This window comes from Hibiscus syriacus, unplaced genomic scaffold, assembly GCF_006381635.1.
Source record: "Hibiscus syriacus cultivar Baekdansim isolate YM2019G1 unplaced genomic scaffold, ASM638163v2 tig00110392_pilon, whole genome shotgun sequence".
In the NCBI taxonomy this organism is placed as follows: domain Eukaryota; kingdom Viridiplantae; phylum Streptophyta; class Magnoliopsida; order Malvales; family Malvaceae; genus Hibiscus; species Hibiscus syriacus.
The window spans coordinates 1,408,189-1,428,984 of record NW_024062720.1 but is presented as its reverse complement, the minus strand read 5'-3'; the positions used below and the strand labels follow the sequence as shown (position 1 = coordinate 1,428,984).

General features: G+C 36.3%; 3 protein-coding genes and 2 pseudogenes across 3 annotated transcripts; 2 read left to right on the top strand and 3 right to left on the bottom strand.

Annotated features, from left to right (window-relative positions):
* Positions 1 to 839: 839 nt before the first annotated feature.
* Positions 840 to 7,776, top strand: LOC120123292. The gene is made up of 5 exons (XM_039142209.1): positions 840 to 944; positions 1,598 to 2,008; positions 2,726 to 3,887; positions 4,509 to 4,925; positions 4,956 to 7,776. The coding sequence occupies exons 2-5, from the start codon at positions 1,821 to 1,823 to the stop codon at positions 7,473 to 7,475; spliced, it is 4,287 nt and encodes a 1,428-aa protein (XP_038998140.1). The 5' UTR covers positions 840 to 944; positions 1,598 to 1,820; the 3' UTR covers positions 7,476 to 7,776.
* Positions 7,777 to 10,237: 2,461 nt separating this feature from the next.
* Positions 10,238 to 11,501, top strand: LOC120123294 (WPP domain-interacting protein 1-like). The gene is made up of 4 exons (XM_039142213.1): positions 10,238 to 10,300; positions 10,626 to 10,738; positions 10,769 to 10,801; positions 10,886 to 11,501. The coding sequence occupies exons 2-4, from the start codon at positions 10,681 to 10,683 to the stop codon at positions 11,371 to 11,373; spliced, it is 579 nt and encodes a 192-aa protein (XP_038998144.1). The 5' UTR covers positions 10,238 to 10,300; positions 10,626 to 10,680; the 3' UTR covers positions 11,374 to 11,501.
* Positions 11,502 to 12,125: 624 nt separating this feature from the next.
* On the bottom strand, positions 12,126 to 12,733 carry LOC120123296 (photosystem I reaction center subunit V, chloroplastic-like). Its single transcript, XM_039142214.1, has one exon. The coding sequence runs from the start codon at positions 12,674 to 12,676 to the stop codon at positions 12,212 to 12,214; it is 465 nt and encodes a 154-aa protein (XP_038998145.1). The 5' UTR covers positions 12,677 to 12,733; the 3' UTR covers positions 12,126 to 12,211.
* A 157-nt stretch (positions 12,734 to 12,890) lies between these two features.
* Positions 12,891 to 15,778, bottom strand: LOC120123395 (annotated as a pseudogene).
* A 2,136-nt stretch (positions 15,779 to 17,914) lies between these two features.
* On the bottom strand, positions 17,915 to 19,811 carry LOC120123295 (annotated as a pseudogene).
* Between the last annotated feature and the right edge of the window lie 985 nt (positions 19,812 to 20,796).

Here is a 20,796-nt window from a genome sequence, read left to right as displayed (position 1 = left end):
CAAATTAGAACTATACGAATAAAAGAAATTAAAATTAAATTTAAGTAGATTAAAAAATTTAACATGATCTCTCTCGATTAACTCATATGACCATCCTAATTATCATTCTATATTTTTATTTTAATTATTGAATTATTTTTCTCATCATTATTTTTATTATTTTATTCTAAAGTATAATTAATATATTACGATCTTAATTTAAAATACTTAATAAATTTAATATTTTAGTTTTATTCATTTAATTTTAAATATTTAAAATTCCTATATAATTCAGGTCCAAATCATTACCTGTCTTATTGCAACGGTCAAGTATTGTTTTTATTTTAGCTCGTAAATTTATTCCTCGAATTTAATTCATTTTTTTTATTTTTAACCAATAACGTGGTATCATTTTATTGAGAATTAAATCTATTAAATAATTTTAAAGTATAACATGATTAAATTAATAAAAATTAAAATTATTATAAATTATTTTAAATTAAGATCATATAAATTTTAGAAAAATAAACTTATTATTATATCAAACTACATCATCATCTACTCCGTGGATGAAAAATTCAAAACAAAAAAATAACATTAATAACAAACTTTTCAAAAAGAATTGGTGACCAAAACAAAACTATTGTAATAATTGGGTGGCTAAATAGAAAATCTTGCATTTTCTCTCTCCTCTTTCTTTGTTCACTGTTTGACTCGAATGGAATGGTACTGCATACTTTTGCTTGTTTTTCTTCTATCTATTTACTATTTTTTTAATTTTAATTAAGGGGTGGAAGTGGAAAGAAAAAGAAGGGAAGGGGGAGGAATCTGATGCCCCTTTTGATGCGTGAGTGGTTGGTTCTGATTTTACCTTCAACTTTCTCCCATCTCTCATTTTCTTCCCAAACATAAACTCTTTCCTCTCAAAATTATTTATTTTTGCCTTCAATCAAAAATTCCCAAAGGTAATCTCTTTTGCCCTAGTTTTCTCTTCTTCTACATCTATCCTGCCTGTTGTTGTTCAAAGCAAAGGCTTCACTTGTTTTGAATTCTTCTTCTTTTCACATGTTCTTCAACGTTCCTTCCGAAAAAAACTAATTACTTACTATATATGTTTACATATGATTTCACTATCCTCTTTGTCTTCTCAGCTTCTGGGTTCCTTTCTTGCTTAGTCCCAAGGTTAACAAGAAGGAGAATCCCAGCTCCAAAAATTTTCCGATTTACATGTATTAATATTCGCTTTATTCTCTATTATCTAATTAATTATGGTTTGCCTTTTTTTCCTATGGGATTTGATCATTTTCTTGAGAGTTTTGGTAGTAGATGGTGTTGCCACAAAGTCTCAAAGATCTGTAATTTTAACTTCTCTGGGTTTGCCCACATAAAATAACGCTCCCTCATGGACTTTGGTTGAGCAACATCTTTCCTTGCGGGTTATGTTCTTTGCTTTCCTTGATGAACCAAAACGCACATGCTTCGAATACACTCCCTCCCTTTCACATAAAATAACGTTCCTTTCACTGCCTGATCTTCTTCATTTTTCTCAGTTGGGTTTTTTCTTCAAACTATTCTTATTACCGTATCATCTTCTTAATTCTATCTATTATTGCTGTAGGCTATGAATGAACGAAGATGCGAGTGAGATATCGTTTGATCTTGTGAATACTCTTTTGTAGAAAGAAGTTATAAGAGATACAACCGAAGCGAGGAAGAAGAGATCAGAGGGGAAAGTGTGTTATGCTGAAGATAAGAGGCTCTACTGCTGGAGAAAGAAGCAGTATTAGTGTGGCTTGTGACTGTTGTGAAAACAGCACAAGAAGAGAGAAGCTTTTCATCAGATGTTATCCATTGAAAACCCTCCACCAGATCCCCCATGTCCCTGCCAAGTTCTAGTACAGCTGAAAAGTGGTGGTGATGAGATTGAGAGGCCTCCTCATAAGCTTCCCTTGCCTGAGGTAGATCTGCTAAACAAGCCGTTTCTTGATAATCATCAGCATCATACCCCACTCCCCAGGTTCTCCATAAGGTAATTAATATATAATATTATTTTTTAGTTCAGTTTGATTTTGATTTCTTTTCACTCCATATTGTTCTCTTCAACTTGAGGGTGAACAGTGACATTCAGGCTTTTTTTCCTTATGGATTCTAACAGCTTTCCTTTGATCTCATCTTAAGACATCTGTTGGGTCAGATCCACGAGTTTTATGTTACCCGGTGACTCAGTTCAACATGGGAACCTAAAATATTGACACACACCAAATCTTTGCCCCTATTTTGGTCTTGGGAAGGGGGTTGAGAGGGGTACTTTTGGACATGGGATTTTATTTTTGGGAGCAAAATTCTGGGAAGTTCTTTGCGTTCTCTTTGCAGCAAGATGTGTACTTGACCACTCTTTACCATTTTCATGCAGAGAGTACTTTTCATTTTTCCTCTCATTTGCCTGGGGGTAATTCAGTATAATAGATCATTGAATCTTTGGTTTTATTTTGCTTGGCTGTTTCTTCACTGTTGATGTGTTTCCTCTCTCTTTTGAGTATTTGTGATGGTCCATGTGTCCCCCCCCCCCCTTCTTGACTTAACATACAATATCAGAGTCTTCTAGATTTCAACCTTTGGTTCCCCTAAGAAAATCTCTTGAATGATCAATTTTTGCTTCTTTCATTATGATTGACCCTTTTTAACATATAAATCTCTTCATGTGTTTATCCCAGTTACTGACAACAGAGATCTTCTTGTACTGCAGAGATTATGTGTTCACTGCTCGGGGCAATGATATCAAGAAGAATTGGCCGTTTTCTCCCAAGAATTTGCAGCTTTGTTTGAAGCATGGCTTGAAAGATCCATTGCCACCATTTGAGATTCTTGGTACTGTAACAAACCAGTCCTTAGAGAGATGCGTGGTTGAAACCAGTCCATTTGAGAAGCAAACTACGAGAAAATTTGGTGACGAGCCATCTGGGTCAAACGATCATGTGGTACTAGAGTCATCCAATGATGCTTACTCAAACCATAACCTAGCAGGTACTTGCATCGACAATAGCTCGTGCAGATCGGGAGGAGAACATGGAAATGATTTACCTTCCACAACAGCAAGTGTTTCTCAAGCTGATATAGACTCGGTTCTTGTTAACAAACAGTCCGACTTACGATTAGAAACCGATATAACAGTGGAGGCATCAGCTGGAGTTCAAGCTGCTGGTAAGGCTCGAAAGACTGAAAACTCAACCCGAGCATCTGGGAAGAAGTGCAGATTAATTGTGAAATTTGGTGCACAGTCTGAACCTAAATCGACTGAAGATATTGCTTCAAGTTCTACCATGTTATCTGAATCCATGGCTTCTAAAGTTTGCCCTGTTTGTAAAACCTTTTCTTCCTCTTCGAATACCACCTTGAATGCTCACATCGACCAATGTCTTTCTGATGAATCGACTCCCAAGTGGACTGTGGATTCTAAGCTTACTCATCATAGAATAAAGCCGAGGAAGACTAGAATGATGGTGGATGTGTACGAGACTGCTAAACCATGCACTTTAGAAGAACTTGATAGGAGGAATGGTAGATGCTGGGCCACTACATCAAAGATCCTTGGCCAGGATTCTGGAAGACTTGAAATATCTGACGAAAGGAAAAAGCAAAGGGCTTCTTCTATTAATCCCAGGGATACTGGTAACGTAGGTGCGGTTTATTTTGATGACAATGGTACAAAAATCCGTATTTTATCAAAGTCTAATGATGTTCCACCAGTGTCAAAAGTCGGAGATGATCCTGGACCAAGCAAAGCTTTAAAAGGAAGCAAATTATTTTCAACAAAAAAGAAAAGGCGACACTCCTCAAAACATCACAAGTATCTTAAACTTGCTCCTCAAAACCGAAAACTTTTCTCGCATAAGACCTGCTCTTCTACGGTACACTCTCTTTGTTATTTCCTTATACATATCTTCTGCCCTTTTACCTGATTATTTTATGTTTCTTTCTTGGGTGCTTTTGAAGGTTTTACTGCCTGTATTTGATGTTGACTAGCTGATTGAGTTATCTTTTTAAAACTCATGGAAACAATGTTACCGGACTCTTCATTTCTCTTGAAGTTCTTATGCCCAATGCTTGCATCCAACAAATACATTTGGAGATATAACCTCCAAAGGTTACAAAAAGAAAACATTTTTTAAAAAAAATCTAATCGTATTAATGCAGATATTTACCCGTATCCAACACACACCCAAGCACGAGTAACATAGTTGAAAACACATGTAATTTTTTTCATTGAAAAATAAACAGTCTTATACGCCCTTAGTATTTGAACCCATTCCATGTTTTGTAGTTTGTGATTATAAGTTCTGCGGTGAATTGAAAACAAAGTAGTTATGAATTAAAACTTAACTAGCTTATCGCTCTCCATGCTTCTTTTTTTTGTGATTATAAGCTTTGCTGTGACCATGGCATCCACATGCTGCTAGAATAATAATAGGGTATAAAAAAGGTTTTCTTGATGTAAAAAATTTAACAGTTTTCATAATGTTTTTCAACAGATGGTTGGAGGTCTAGAAGGGTACCATGGAGTAGCAGAAACTTGCCAGAGCAATGGACCAGATGTGCCAAAGCAAGTCAAATCCAGTGATTCTAGAAACTTTAGGGAAAGGGTGTGCTCTAAACAAGTTGGTCTTTCAAGGAAGCCTAGTAATCAAGCTAGAAATCAACCTTCGGTTTGCAGACGGAATGTTTCCCTGGACTTGCAGGTTCAGAGGGATCAACCAAATCAAGGAGATCCTGTTGCGCAGAGAAATTGTGTTCGTAGGTTAAAAAGTTCATCTGAAATTGCAATTTCTTCTCCTGAAAAATGTGAGAAGAGAGAGAAGCCAATTCATGAAGCCCCAGATATGGATAAGAGGGAGCATTCTTTTGGAAGAAAAAGAGTAAGAAGTTCCTTGTGTGGACCAAGAATCCGTGACAAGGTGGAGCTAAGATCACATAAGCAAAATGAAAATCACTTGAGCAAAGACCATTCCCGTCTAGGGAAGGATCATTTGGTGAAATCTTTGAGCTCTGGTGGAAATTGTTCATCTTCATTGAGAAAGAAGATGGTTGATAATGATGCAAATAGTAATCCCAATACTCCTGTCACTTCTATGGCACCTATTAGTGGCCGTTCTTTTGCATTCAAACGCTTCAGATCCTCACCAAAGAAAAATGTGTCATCTGCTAGCAGCAGGTATTCCATGGGTAAATTTAGGTCAACCTTGGTTAAGAATCATTTAGTGACGGAAAATCGACTGCGTTTTATGGAGGAAATCGATGAAGATGTATCCTGGGGTCCTGATTCTGATCAAGAATGTGACTTGGTGCATGATTGTTCCGAAAATCAATCTGGAAGGAAAGAGATTACTGAAGAAATGCCATTTGGAGGAAGCAGCATCCAAGGAGCCCCATCTAGAGAACAAAGAAGAAAAAGTATTTCCAGTAGGGAGGAATCCATGGCTTTGAGCATACATTCAACATCTAATTCTTCTTCTTCTGATGAGACGGAGAACACTGATTCTTCTGCAAGAAGTGGTGAGAATACTCCGGATAAAGCTGGTGGCTTGGAATCTTTTGAGGAGACTGTCACCAGTTTGAGTCACTCGGTAGAAACCAAGTTTTACAAACATAGTAATCTTTCCGAGAATAGGTCCAATTCTATACATACACATGAGGATTACAGTGGGCCCTTGTGTGGGGGTGAAGGAGTGGCAAACCTTACAGATACAGATCTTGTTGGTGAACCGCACATGTTTTGTGCTGAACTTAGCCATGATATTATTAGACAAACAGGTAATATGGGAGGAGAATTGGATTCTGATGCGGCACAATTGAACTCTTTTCCTGAGGTTGATCCGATACCTATTCCTGGTCCACCAGGATCATTTTTGCCTAGTCCTAGGGCCATGGGCTCTGATGATTTTCAAGGGAATTCATCATTGACCACCCCAATTCAGTCCTCTCAGGATCAGCTTGATTTCGTTGATGGGGAATCATCAGATTCACCCATATCTGCAGTGTCTACAATCTCTAATTCTCTGGAAGCCAAGTCAGATTCGAAGCTTGCTGAGCCATTAGCATTTGTCGGTAATCCTGTAATGCTAGAAAATTATAGATCTGGCTGCTCTAGCGCCAAATCTGGGCCTTTAGTTGAAAACGGTGCTGCATTTCTCCATACAAGAGCGGGACTTGAAAGAACTTCTAAAGGAGAGAAGTTTAGAGAGCATAGAACGTCTCTTGAAAATAGACCTTTGATTTTCAATAATGATGATCAGCCATGCTGGTGTCAGAGAAAAGACGGATCATACCTGGGTTTTGCCCTAAATTATCAGGAGCCACAAATACTAAGGCGACGGGCAACTGCTTCGATGATGGTCCCTACCATGGGAATGCAAATTTCTGCCAATCAAAATATCAGTCCTGATAACATGGATGCAAGACCAGAAACAAACTCTCGGAGCAGTAGTGGGAATTTAGGATCCGAACAAGTGGTTTTACCTGTCTTGAAACCTCCTGCAGGTTCCATTGCTTTTGAAGGTTTCCCTGGTGCTGCTGTCAAGCTTTCTGATCGCAGTAACTGTGATGCTGTTACCCCATCTTCTAATCCCGTTCTCAGGCTAATGGGAAAGAACTTAATGGTGATTAACAAGGAGGAAGACACATCTGTGCCACATGGTCAGGCCCAGTCATGTTCTCAGAGTATTCATCTAACTCCTAAGTTTCCAACTTCGTCTGGAATCTCTACGAGCAATATTGGGAATCAAGGTGAAATACCCTTCCATCAGACAATGCCTCAGAGTTCTTCAATCTTTGATCAGCATCCAAAAGATTTGGCAGGGAAATCTTTTGATGTCCAATTAACAAATTGCTATGGAAACCGTGCAGATCTTGGAACACGACAAACACCAGCACAATTTCCAGCTGGTATATTTTTTGATGGACGTATGGAATGTGGTCTTACAACCTCCACGGAGCTATACAAATATGCAGGCGAATATAACTTGCCAGCTCGATCGAGCAGACTGATAAGCAAGCCAGGTCCAGATATGGAGAAAGTCACAACTCTAGACTACCTACATAGGAACGGTGATTCTGCTCTTTCCAAAGAAGTAATTGTCATTGATGATGCTCCTGAAAGTGAAACAAACAAGTTCTTCGACACTGCCAAGCATTTTAAAGGCTTGAGGGAAAGCTCACTGATACCAGCTGGCCTTTTGATGCCATTAGTTCCTAATCATGGTGTAAGGCACATGAATCCTTTTTCTCGTTATCAGCTGGAAGACTCATCGCGAGGTGATCCAACCACGGTACAAAATAATAACTTTAATGCAATCTCTTCTGGTCGAGCCAATGCAGTTCCTTTTCGATGGGATTGCACTTCAGAACGTTCTGGTGTGCCACAGCGGGCGCCTCTTATGGCTGCATCATCCTCAATTGGCCATCTCAGACCTGCAGTTTATTATTCTCCGAGTTTGTCTTAGCAGCTTTGGGTGGTATGGGAATTGTGAATCTTGAGCTTCTCCATGACTGATAAGATTTCAGGCTTCGAGACGATATGCAACAAGCTAAAATAATTGCAGTTTGAGTTTTAATAGATTTTGTGCGAGTTTAGCATTTGAGATGTCATGGTTTGTATTTATTTTTCCTTCACTTGCAGTTGAACAAACTTTTCACAGTTTTCGAGACTTCGGCAACTATAAAGTTATTACAAAGACTAGATAATATATATAAGCAAAATCCTTGAATAAAACCTGACAAAGGGCAGAGTTTAAAGTGTCCTTATATCAAGTATTTTATCATGTTTTTCTAATGTTTTGTTATACTCGTTGAGTTGCTTCGACGTGCGAACAAAGGCTGTTCTTGTAAAATTCATTAATGAATGGCATAGGGATTATGATCAATCATCAGTTTTCTATATATATTTTGAAGTAATATGCATATACATATGCGAAACATTAAAAATCTGAAGATCATTAAGTGTGGGAATGCACATACGTATTAGCAATGCGCAAGAGCTTTCACAGCTGAGGAACGGTGGAAGTGAGGGTGAAATGCGTATCTGTATACATTGCATGACTAAATTTGCATGTCTGATGCATGACACAACGGTTGTGATGGACATGCATGGATAAATGAGTGCTACGTAAATGATTATGCATGAATATATCTTGTATGAAAGGACCTTTGTAAATATAACAGTTATAGCAGTGAATCCAGTGATGGACATGCATGCATGATACCACTTAGAAGAACTAAACCAGAAGAAAAAAACAAAAGCAAAGAGATATATATACAAGGATGAATAGTATTATATACATATACATGATGGAGGTGGGAGTAATGATATTGATAGGGATATTCTTCTTAATTAGGAGACAAACGAGAATAATAAAAAGTAGAAACGAGTGAAGATGATTTATATACTGCCATGGCTACGTACGTGTGTAGTTTTCATTCTTTGTTTTTACAGTCGACTCGGCCTCAAACAAACATACATGTAATGTAATGTAATGAATCACGTTTGGCTGTCGTTGCCAAATACACTGAGTAGTGTGATCCTCGGCATTTTGACGAAGTGAGTCGAGTACGGTCCGAGTCATGATTTGTAATGTTGTGCGGTCAAAAAACAAGAATGATAGATGTAGAGAAAGAGAAAGTGGTGGGGTAGGTTTTCTCGGACTAGGCGCTTAAAGCTTTCTGGGAGCTGCAGTTAGACGCAACTACAAATTATATAATCATAAATAAATATAATAGTGGTAATCACCCATCATATATAATTTTGCCCTTTTTTCGTCTCCTTAATTTAATGAGCATGTTAAAAGATTAGGGTTAACTACACTAGTAGTCCCTAAACTTTTAGAGGATTTTAAGCTAATCACCCATCATATGCAATTGATATGCAATAAAGTAATATATAAATTAATCAATTTGAATGGTCCCACACACACTAAAAAACAACTAACTAAATAGTACTATTAGAAATTGAAAATGGAGGAGGGCAGTTCGGTAATTACGAAAGCCTCCCGAAGTCATTTCTGAAACATGGGCAGGGCAGGGCAGCCGACCAGTCTAGCCCTATTGTCTCAGTGTGGGCCCCGTCCACCCATGTGTCCCCCGCCGCCCACCTTTTTCATTTACTCTTTTACTTTTCACTCAATAAGCAATTATAATTTGTACCACTTGTAGTACTTAAGTAATTCCTCTTCAAGAAAACAAGCACTATATTTAAAAAAAAGTATATTTTCAAAAGAAGTACTCATTAATAAATTTGAGCATCATAAAAATTATTTTAAAACCGATAATTACTTTAATTAATTATTAAAATAAGATTGTTAATTTATTTAATGTATTATATAAGATAAATGTATAATATGATATATAAATTTTATTAGTTGAGATAAAATATATATTTTGAATTTAAGTTAATAAATAAATTGTGATGAACAAAACACACTAAGAATTTCTAACAAATTTATTAATTTGTTCTTTCATTTTCTAAGCTCAAGAGTAACATTTATAATTCCTTATCTTTTCAAACGCTAAGGTAAAATTACTCTATTTTTCAAATAAGAGTGAAAGAGTTTTTCTCTTTATCTAGATTGCTTGAATAGGTGTTGTAACATTCTTCAATTGTTCTTGTGTTGTTTTTATAAGTTAAAATGAGGTTGTAGTTGTTTCTAGCCTTTGGGATGATTTGGAGCCGTTGAAGAATTAATTTGTTGCAAAATAAAATTGCTCAGAACAAGTAGTATTGGTATTGGACATTAAGAGTATCGGTACTTTCTTTATAATATTTAAATAAATTAATCGTTGATGATGGTTGGACTTGACCAATATCGATACTAAAATTTATGATATCAATACTACTATGTATATCACAATTTTATTAGAAAATTATTACATTGTTTTTAATTAAAATTATAAAATTATGACACATCTCAATATCTTATTAGATAATTATTAAACTATTTTTTAATTTAAATTAAATTAGTAGAATATATGAACAATAAAGATAAAATATAAATTATATCAATTTTTAACTATCATATCAATTTCTTTGTTAAGTGTTAACAACAAATGTTTTAATTAATATTATTTAAATAAATAAATAAATTAAAATATTAATATATTAGTGGTCAGATTAAAATCTTCATAACAGTTAAATGGTCATGCATGTATTTTAACCTAGAAAACCCCTGCTCTATATAACTGCAAATCTAACCACAGGTCAACAAGGGTTTATATTTTCTTCGGTTTATCATCACCGTAACCTTCATCTTAGATTCTATGGCTGCTTGAGAAAAAGGTACCACTTTTAATCGAATAGCTTATTAATTACATCTTACTTTTTTCACTTTTTCTATTTTCAGTAGTTCTTTTTAATCATTTCAATTCAATCTGCGATATGCTCTCGTGATGTTTATTTTATAGAAAATTTAAGTTCATTTGCTTCTTTGAATTCCTTAATTTATATTCGAAATTGATGATTAACTGATCATCCAATGATGGGCGTATTTCAATTTTATTTCACTTCATTGACTTTTTCCAACTGGGGATGATAGCTTGGTTGATTTCATTTTCTTTCTTTCAAATTTTGAATTGATTTGGACATGGTTCTGGTGGAATGGTAGGTATTTTTGTGGATCCTGATCTTAGTGAATCTTGTGTGAAACTCGATTTACAGTTATGGATTTAGGAAGCGAATGTTCTACACTTGAATTGTTCGAGGATAATGAAGCCGCTCAAAACACGATACATCATGCTGGTTACGATAAAATCAAGGATAAGCACGCTGGTGATCACGAGAGTAAGGATAATGGATCGTGCACAAATGATGATACGATACAGAGGTCGGACACTGATCAAACTGACGATTCTAATGTTTTGACAGCTGAAAATCATGTAAAGGGTACTGCTGAGACTGTGCAGCCAATGCTTTCACCTCTTGTAGCAGTTAAATCTCCTGGTGCGTCATCTTCTCCTACCACCAAAGGGTATGGCTTGAAGAAACGGAGGCGGATTAAGCGAGACTTTGTTAAGGATGCTACTATCACAATGGAGAGAAGTAAAATAGTTAAGAGAGGCTTGACCGGTTCCGCAAATCCAGATCCAAGTAAACCACAGCATAGTGCATCATCTGTGATCAATCAGAGCAGTGGATCCCCTAATGGATCAATGAATATGTTGAAGAATGCAGTTTTGGCTCCTGGGTTCATGATGCATAGCCCCAATTCAGATTCCATTTTTGCAGTTGGAGCTGCTTTTGGTTCCGCTACAGATTCTGAAAATAGTGAGGACCGGAGTAGCAAGTCATCTACAGCAGCCAGTATGCCAACCTGCCTTCAGTTTTGGGTTACATTCATGAGAGACACCAGATGAATTTAAGTGGGAACACCGTGGGTAATTCAAGTCAAAGAGTTCAACTCTAATTCCAGTATGGAATCCAACTCAAGAAGTTCCAACTTTATCTTTACGTATTTTCAGAAAAAAAATACTTTTATCTTTACGAAGGCTCCAATTTCAGTGACAAGTAATGGAAAGCAACATAGAAACTCTGTGAATTATGATGGGGTAAATACTGATGAGGCTCATGGAGATGAACACCAGATCAGTAAGGAAGTTCAAACTGCTTATAGTAATCTACAAGGCTACATAGTCTGTCTCTTTTGTTCTATATCATATCTCGATTAAATCAAACAAAAGAGACAGACTATGTAGCCTTGTAGATTACTAGAAGGTTTCAAATGAAGAGACCAGATACAGTAACAAAGATGCAGTAGCACCAACTGAAACTTATCTAAAGTAGCCTTTTAACCATAATTTGATTTTTACTATTATTATAATATTTGAATAACTAAGTCGATTGAGTCTTCATTTATTAGAATTGTTGTTGTTGTATCATGCAGGGAGATGTTGGTTCCAATACGACAAAGTGTATGATATAAAAGTACTCGATTATGAAATCAATTTAATTATTTTTTAAAATAAATGATAATTAATTTTATAAAATTATGAACATTAACCCTTTGAATTTATCATCAAGTAAAATTAGGAAAATTAAACATACAATCGTTGAACCAAACAAAAAAGGAGAAGGAAAACAAGCCTTGAATCCAACCCAGAAAAGCAAAGCAAAAAGTATACAAATTTTACAAAAGGGTTATATATATAAGAAAACAAGAAAGATTAAAGAACACAAGAGCAAGAGCTGTCAGATTCAAGTAAAGAAATTAGGATCATAGCCATTGCTGGAGGTAGCCAAGATATAGTAAGCAACGATATGACCAATGGAGCCCCAAGCAAGAACATCCACGATGTTGAATCCCACGGGATCGTTGGATTTCAAAAGGCTGGCATACTCTTTAGCTCTCGTGTCACCCGCTTCAAAATGGGTCAACCCGTTTTGCTCCGGCACTTGCTTCGCCACGTTCTCTCTTTGGAAATTGAAGAAGACGAAGCGACCCAAGAAGAGGGACAGACCCGTGCTCAGGCTTATAACCACGGGGGCGCTCAACTCTGCCTTCACACCACCCACCTTTCTACCAGATGAAAAGTTGGAGGTGAGCTTGGATGAAGGGCACTTGCTTAGGGGCCTGAGCCCTTGGAACGATGGGGTGGCGATGTTGTGGCGGCTGCCATGGGCGGTGGTGGAGAAGATTGGGGTTAACAACGCTGAGGCCATGGTGGTGCTTGCAGAGTGTGGATTAATCGATTGAGAGAGAAATTAAATAAATTTTGAAGGATAGAAAGAGAGAAATATGGGTGGTTGGGGAAAGATTTTGGATGCCCACTTGGCTTTGGTTCACTGGTTTGTTTTGGATCATAGATTCTTGATTCTAATCCAAGTCTATATCTCGACAAAATAAAAAGCTACACATGTAAAGAGTAAAGAGCAAAGTGCAAAAGAAAACAAAATGGAAAATAAAATTGACTAGTTCCAAAGGAACTGGGAACCATAGTTCTATCATTCTTGTTCACATCAACAGGCCTTCTGTACATACCCTCCCATTAACCTCTTATGCAGATAAGAAAACCAATTATCTAATTTAACGGCAAGCCCCTAAAGTTTACAGAGCACACATTTTACATTTACATCTAAAACCCTCTTTTACTGCTCAGATACCACATCAATAACCAAACCGACAAAAGCTTATTTTGCATTTCCCCCTTTTCTACTGCTCAAGTTTCATCAGGAACCAAGTGACGCCCTTATTTTGCATACTTCATAAGAATCGACTCACATTATTAGGGAATCGAGGTATGCATAGTTCCTCCGTCGGCCATACTCAAGAAGGCTACCATATGTACGATCCCATACACCAATGAAGAGAGACTCTGTGTCTGGACTGAAGGATAGCCCAGATATCTCACCGAAGAAATCAATTTCTTGCTCATTCTCTTACCCACTTTTCACATCATATAAATGGACAAAGTCAGCAGGCTCAGCCATTGCCGTGTACCTACCATCAGATGTGTAGCGTACGGACTGCATCGCTCCAAGATTTCCCTTGAGAACTGCAACTGACTCGAACAAGTTCCGAACATCCCAAATCAGGCAAGTTTTGTCTTGGTTACCAGTTGCAAAAGAGACACCATCAAGATGCCATGCTGAAGCAAATGAATGGTCCAAGTGTCCATCCAAGGGCATAACAGTCTGCAACATGATTTCACATTAGCCAAACACGAAGTCCTAGCCTTTGAAATCTCCAAAAAGTGGTATATATAAAATAAATGGTACAAAAGAAAGAAACAACTACCTTCCCTGTGTCAGAGTCCACCAACATAACATCAGGGTTGTCTCCAACGATTATTAGAAGTTTCCCATCAGGGCTCAGAGAAATATGCTGCAAAAGCATATGCATAAGCAGAGATTATAATCTCTCTCCTCAAGTGTTTCTTTTACAGTTAATAAACCAATTATTAGCATATTGCATAATAAAATTTTTAGATGGAATAGTAGTAAGTGTATGTACAAATCTTTAAAATGAAACGAATCCCCTGCATATGGAACTTACATTGACTGGCCAAAGAAAATGACACACTACTTAGTACTTACCTTGCATATCAGTTCACCCTGGAATCCTCCAGCAACCAGCAACTTATCTTTAACTGCAAGAGTACTGACTTGAGTTTTGAGTAAAACCTTCCATCAGATTTCCAGGATGTTTCTAAAGGAAGAAAAGACACGTTCATCAATCACAGAAGAAATAAGATAGGGTGAAATAAAAGGGTAAAAAACCAACAATTCAGAGAAAAAGCAAAATCACTGGCAGAACACTGACCTCGGATGGTGCCACATGGCCAGAAACATTAAGAATTTCACGTTTGTGTTTCAATGAAAACCAATGAATGACAGAAAAATGTGACATAAGGTAAACATCATGTTTTGATGTAGCCCATACCAAGTTCCTCAACTGCATCACCACAAATGGATATGTTTACCAGTCAACAATAGTAAACACAGCACAGTCAAAAGCACACAAAAAAGAAAGGTCTACTAGAAACATCTTGAGATAGGAGAAAGGTTCTTTAAAATGGAAAAAGAAAAGAAAAACTTCTATGACCTCACATAATATTAATGGGGTAACGATAGCTGATTAATGAAATGAAAATTTCCATTTAGCTTACCTGAAAATGAAGTATTGTTGATTTTATGGATCTTGAATTTAGTTAGAAGTCATAAAATGAGGCACCCTTCTTGGTACTTTTGCAATCCTATGTACAAATTTAGCTCAATTAGCACCGAAACATTAAAGCAAAGAATTCTTATATAAGAAAGGGTGCAACTTATAAGTATTTTTACCTTCCCTGACCTTTCTCCAGAGTTAGAGATATTCTCATAGTTCTTATACTGTTCTATCCTAGTTTGCCTGTATTTTTCCCTAGTGATGCTAAGCCGATCCCAAGGAATTCCCTGGATGTCTTTTCCTCTTCTAGCTTGAGCAGCAGAAGTATCGGATATTTTATTATTCTGCAGTACAGGGAAATCAGGGTTTCAAGTTCATGAATATATAATACTAGAACATGGCCATATTGTATATTTGTCTAAGGTAATGATTCATGAATTTAGTTGTTAAAGAAATGCCCATGTGGTCTTGTAAAACAGAAAACAAACCGAGTAGTCATTTTCATCAACATCAGAGTCTGAGCCAGAGATATATCAGCTGGGAAACTCTTCATCCATGTCATCTTCTATGTCTTCCATGTCATACTCCTCCATATATTCAGGGTCATCTTCTTGGTAATGGCACATAATCCAACCGATAGAACTACACCAATATAAATTTAAGCATCCACAATAAATTAATGACATACGTCCATACCAACAAAGAAAAAGGTCACACTACATTGAATTGGAATATTGTATTGGCTTAGATTTTTTAGGAGTGAAATTTGTGCTAAATACACTGATGAACTGAAGATTGTAATTGATCAGATGGGGCAAATTTGAAATTGTCACGACAGTAAAATGGTGCGTTTTAAGTCCCTTTTCAACTTGCAAGTTACAATCTAAAAAGAATAGAAATAGATGCCCTAAACAATAACAAATCCATCATATAAGTAGTTTTAAGTCCCTTTTCGACACGTATGAAGCACAACATTTACATAGTTACATCGGCAAGGAGAAAAAGAAATTAGAAAGCTAAATAGCCCACAAGTCAATAACGTCATAGATTATTTTAAGGAATATGTTATACCCAATACTGAAGTAAATTTTGCAATATTCAATTCAATTATGCTACAAGTCTATAATAACGTTAGGATCGATGCAGAAATTAGCTTCTCCATTAACTATGCAGTATGCAACACCCGAAGAAGCGCACTACAAAAACTTCCCAAGGTCCCTAACTTGGAATGTTTTGCTTCCTATAGAGAAATCAAATCTCATAAGCATACAAATTTAAGGGTCTGCAAACTAAAATTGCAAGCAATGATTAAAAAGAAGGGAAAATAGCCTGATTAATATAAACCCTAATGGAAATTCCAACCAAAAAACTAAATTAAACTCCGAAACAACCATGCAACAACAAGAACAAAATTCAATTGAGAATAATAACACTTATCCAAAAACAAACATCGATAACAAAAACTGATGAGGGGGAGGAACCCTAATTTTCCTTTTTAAAAATAAATAAATAAAAGGAATTAATTTCTATACGTACGTATGAAGCGATTAGCAGAAAGGATCACATAAACAAAGAAAAATCATGATCGAAGAATATAAATATCAACAAATGGATCCTGAAGCAGTGAAAGGATACAACAAGGGGGGGGGGGGGAAGAGAAGAAAGAAAACAAGACATTTTAAATTAGGTGAGATTATGGGATGGAAGATGGCCTTCTTCTCCGATCTGGAGATTAAAAAAATCAACAAGGGAATTGCATTTTTCTAAAGAGATATATATATTTTAGTATAAGAAATCCAAGAGGTATAAAAAATAATATTTGTTCCTTAATTCTATTAATAATAATAAATTTACTCATCTTACTGTCATATCATTTTCAATATTTGTATATAAAGGTGGAAGGCTTAGCCTTTTGCAATGCTTTCAAGTTGGATACTCCTAGTAATCCTGAGATAGCCACCTGGCCATTTGGCTAGAGCATCAGCTATTGTATTGCTCTCCCTATGAGTGTGCTTAAGATTACATTCCAATCTCTGGCGGAGTGAACGAGTAAGCTGAAGGATTGTTAGCTGCCCAGCCTCTCTATTATCGTCTTGTATCATATCTAAAGCCTCTCTGCAGTAAGTCTCCATCACAACTTGTTTTTCGCCCATCTCTCAAGCCATTTTCAATCCCTCGTATATGTCCCATAGTCCCGCTTCAAGGGTGGAACAGATACCCATCTTTTTCATAAAACCCCTTTGCCACTTGCCAGCGTGATCTCTTGTCACCCCCCCACAGGTTGCTTCTCCAGTGCTCGAGTCTCGAGCTCCGTCTTATTAACTTTGCACCAGTTTACCATTGGTGGACTCCATTTTGTTTCCTCTCTTGTTAGTTCTCTGTGGGTTGGTTGTATGAGTTCCTTGAGTTAATGATATCTGATGTCCATTTCATCCCTTTCTCGATGATCGATTCTCTCTCGCACATATCAGAATATCAAATAACTTTGTTCCTTCTATCCCAAATGGTCCAAAGTATCGAGCTGAAAAGTGTTGCCCAGTCCATGTTGCCGTTGTCATACAGCTAATTACATTCTATTTTTAATAATCCATGTGTTAAAATCACATAACAGGAAATCCTCCAATGCTTTTGGGGTAATAAGTTGTTTCCGCACGTTACCCGATTTTCAACAAGCTCTAACTCTACTAGTTCTGGTCTCACAAAGAGCAACTATTCTAGGTTTAAAAGACCTTGTTAAATCCAAAAAAGCAACAATTCTAGGTTTAAAAGACCTTGAATATTCCAGAATACAATATCCATAGAAAGCCTTACTAAAGGGAGGTCGTAACCACTTCATGGGAGTCCTCACGTCAACTATATCTTCAGTATGGTAGGCGTTACCTACCTCATTACTTTTTCCTTATGGAGCTTTCTCGGATTCACTACCAGTCACCTCGAGACTAGGGGTTTTTGTTACGAGGAGGTGTTGTTCTGGTTACCTCGGTCAGGGGTGAAACGGGAGGTAGGTTGTTTAAACTCACATGGTTTCCTGATTCATAACCTTTTGATTGCCAGCCTTTGTCCCCGGTGGCGGTTTTCTTAGATTGTCTCCCTTTAGTGAAATATTATAAATAGATTTACATTGATAATTATTCGAAAATCATAAAATAATTAAATGTACGAAGTTAAAGCATGCACTAATTTTTAGCCATGTCAAAAAGTAAAATAATTTAATTAAATTACTATAATTATGATGTACTTCGGCACAAAACGAAATACAAATAAGAAGCATGCACTAAGAACGAAGCTGATGGATGAAATGAGAACACTGAAACTCTTCTTCGCAATGTTAAAAGTGGGAAAATATATATAATCAACAAATGGAATGATTTGGAATTCATTTCCAGGCTTTCACAACAAGATAGCGGTGGCTATGGCTGTGGCCATCACCAGCATCAGTAGGTTACTTATCAGCTGCTGACTGCCGCTGGCGTTCTCCGATGCTGACGGTGCTAATGCAGGGCAAGCAAGCCCTAATTTCCCTTCACGACACTCGCTGGCAAAAAGGCCCGGAGGGTATTTCCCGTAAAGATTAATGTAGCTGAACATCGTCGAAGAACATTCGTTCGTCAAGTCGTTGATCTGTTCTACGTAAGGACAAGCGAAATCCTTTAACGCTGAACAACAGCTTTCAGGTGGAAACTTGGGTCCTTTGCATCGGCTTGTGATGATTGTGTAGTTCAGGAACTCAAAGTTAACAGGGCATGCTGCAAAGTATCAGGAATTGTATGTCAAAATCTAATTATATTTCACGTTCGAAGTTAAACAACTAAACCTTCCCCCAAAAGTGCTGTTGCTTCAAACTATATATATATATATGTATATATAATCTTTAAGCTCAAAGATCAAGGCCTTAAGACATTGAATGCACTTTTGGAATCTTCAATGAGCCAAGCAAAAGATACCTACATATTTGGTCAAATATGGAGGATGCTATTAGGTTCTATGTTAGTCATACTCGAATGAGTGTGTTGGACATGGGTATTTGTACCTTGAATTAGGGTCTTATCCCTATACCCATGTCCGCATATGTGTCAGTCACGAGTAAAATAGAAGGGTAACCATATCTAATTCGAGACAAATCTGATGATTTTAACATTCGCCATATCAGTTCGAAAATCCTAGAGACACCTTTAGGCCTTAGCACTAAGAAAATGAAACAATAGGACTCACAAAATCTGCATGAATAAGACATTATGGAAAGGATTATGAGCTGTTAGCAGGCAACATCAAATGAATGATAGCACTTGAAAACTCCATAGAAGAAAAGACTTTAACCAATAAACTGCTCATTTTGCTACAAAAGAATGGCTTGATACATGATAAATTTTGTGGATTGTTCCATCAGTAGATGGTTTCAAATATGAGATGAACCCAGAAACACTATGAGATTCAATTTTTTTCAGTTCAAGTAGTGCATCCATGGAAGCAAACACTTAATCAGCAGATTTCACATCATCGGTTTCATGGAAACCAGAAAGGCAATCAAATCCCTTTTCTCCCCTTCTCAAGATTTTTCTTAAGTACCTTGAACAAGTTTCTCCCCATGGTAAAGATTTCAAACTAGCCAAAATCATATTCATTTGTTTCAAAACTCATGTAATTGGCTAAAATGATGCAAGATCTCAAATGAGCTCACACCAAGAATCAAACTACCCAAACCTAGGCATCAGATCTGGTACCAAACACTTCAGTCTTATCCTAAACAATATACAAAAAAGAAGAGAAAAAAGAACCTTTCTTGGTCTGAAGGATTCCTTCCTGTAGAAGTGAAAGAGCTGAAAACACCATCTGCAGTCATTCAAATCAGCACATGTTAGAAAAAACACAAAACGGGTCTCGGAAAAAGAAAGAAGCTATGAAATTTATTGATAAGAATACCTGAAATTGAAATGCAAGCGGAGAAACCCAACAAAAAGAAGAAAACTGCAACCCAAGACAACAATTTGATTGTCCCCATCAACTTCCCTTTTTTCTTTAGACGATTTAGAAACAGATCTGTCTCTAGTTTAAGGGACAGAGTATTACAAAAATTGAAGCTTCTTTAATCTTGCAGCAGCTTCTATTTACTTTTTCTTTCTTTTTATTGGTTCAAGCTCAAGCAATGGAAGAAGGGAGAAGCTGACACTATGAAGTTGTTAGTGGGAATTTGGGATGATAAAAGAATAAGAGATGAGAGATAGAGAGTACAGGAAAGAAGCCGTGTTTTCATTGAAAATTGATAACAGCTCACTTTGAGAGTTCTGTCCTAACCTAATTTAATATACTATTAAGAAAAAATATTAAAAATATTATTATTTTTAAATATTTTTGATAAAAAATTACTTAAAATATTTTTTAACATTATTAAATATTAATATTTTGTTAAAAAATAATATTTAAATAACATTTTATTAAATATATTAACAAATCTAATAAAACGTTTAATAATAACATTTTTATTAAAAATAATAATTTTTTACCGAATATATTAAAAATATAATATTTTCAATATATTTTTCATTATCCGTATATTAATTTACACGTCATACTTGCCTTTTTTTTCTTCCTCCAGCTGCCAATCCTTATTTTAAAAAACAATTAGGGAAAATTATGTCAGTAGTACCATTTGTTTTCGGAATGATTTACTTTGGTCACTGTTTTTTAATTATTTGTGTTTAATCCCTTATGTTATCGATTCGTCCGGGTTTAAGTCTCTCAATTATTAATGTCTGTTAACTCATTAACGAATATTACGTGACAATTAAATATTTTTAAAAAATTCACGTGCATCCTCTGCCTTTTCTTCTTCTTCATACTCGTTCTGACAATAATGGGTAATGAAAAAAAAACTATAAGAACAGGCAAGTTCACACCCCAAGCAGGTGTCGTAGTTGATACCAACGTCTTCTCGTTAACAGTGTCTTCTTCTTCATCATCTTCTTCTTTCTCCACAACTCATTCTTATCAACACTCTAACCCTTCAAAAATTCACACAGCCCAATCTCATCAACATCATTACCCTTAAAAAATTTCTAAAAAAGACCCACGTCAACTATGAAAGCATGGGGGTCACTATACTACATTTTTCCATGTAAATGAAGATCTAACCATGAATTTGGTCCATATTACCTTTATGTTTTTGTTTGGTATTACG

Bases quoted from the DNA above. Each gene is read 5' to 3' on its own strand.
- LOC120123292 (XM_039142209.1), top strand. From the start codon at position 1,821: ATGTTATCCATTGAAAACCCTCCACCAGATCCCCCATGTCCCTGCCAA. The intron at 3,888-4,508 runs GTACACTCTCTT...GTTTTTCAACAG, and splicing joins ATAAGACCTGCTCTTCTACG to ATGGTTGGAGGTCTAGAAGG. The intron at 4,926-4,955 runs GACAAGGTGGAG...TCACATAAGCAA, and splicing joins TGTGTGGACCAAGAATCCGT to AATGAAAATCACTTGAGCAA.
- LOC120123294 (XM_039142213.1), top strand. From the start codon at position 10,681: ATGGATTTAGGAAGCGAATGTTCTACACTTGAATTGTTCGAGGATAAT. The intron at 10,739-10,768 runs AAAACACGATAC...CTGGTTACGATA, and splicing joins CGAGGATAATGAAGCCGCTC to AAATCAAGGATAAGCACGCT. The intron at 10,802-10,885 runs GTAAGGATAATG...ATGTTTTGACAG, and splicing joins GCACGCTGGTGATCACGAGA to CTGAAAATCATGTAAAGGGT.
- LOC120123296 (XM_039142214.1), bottom strand. From the start codon at position 12,676: ATGGCCTCAGCGTTGTTAACCCCAATCTTCTCCACCACCGCCCATGGC.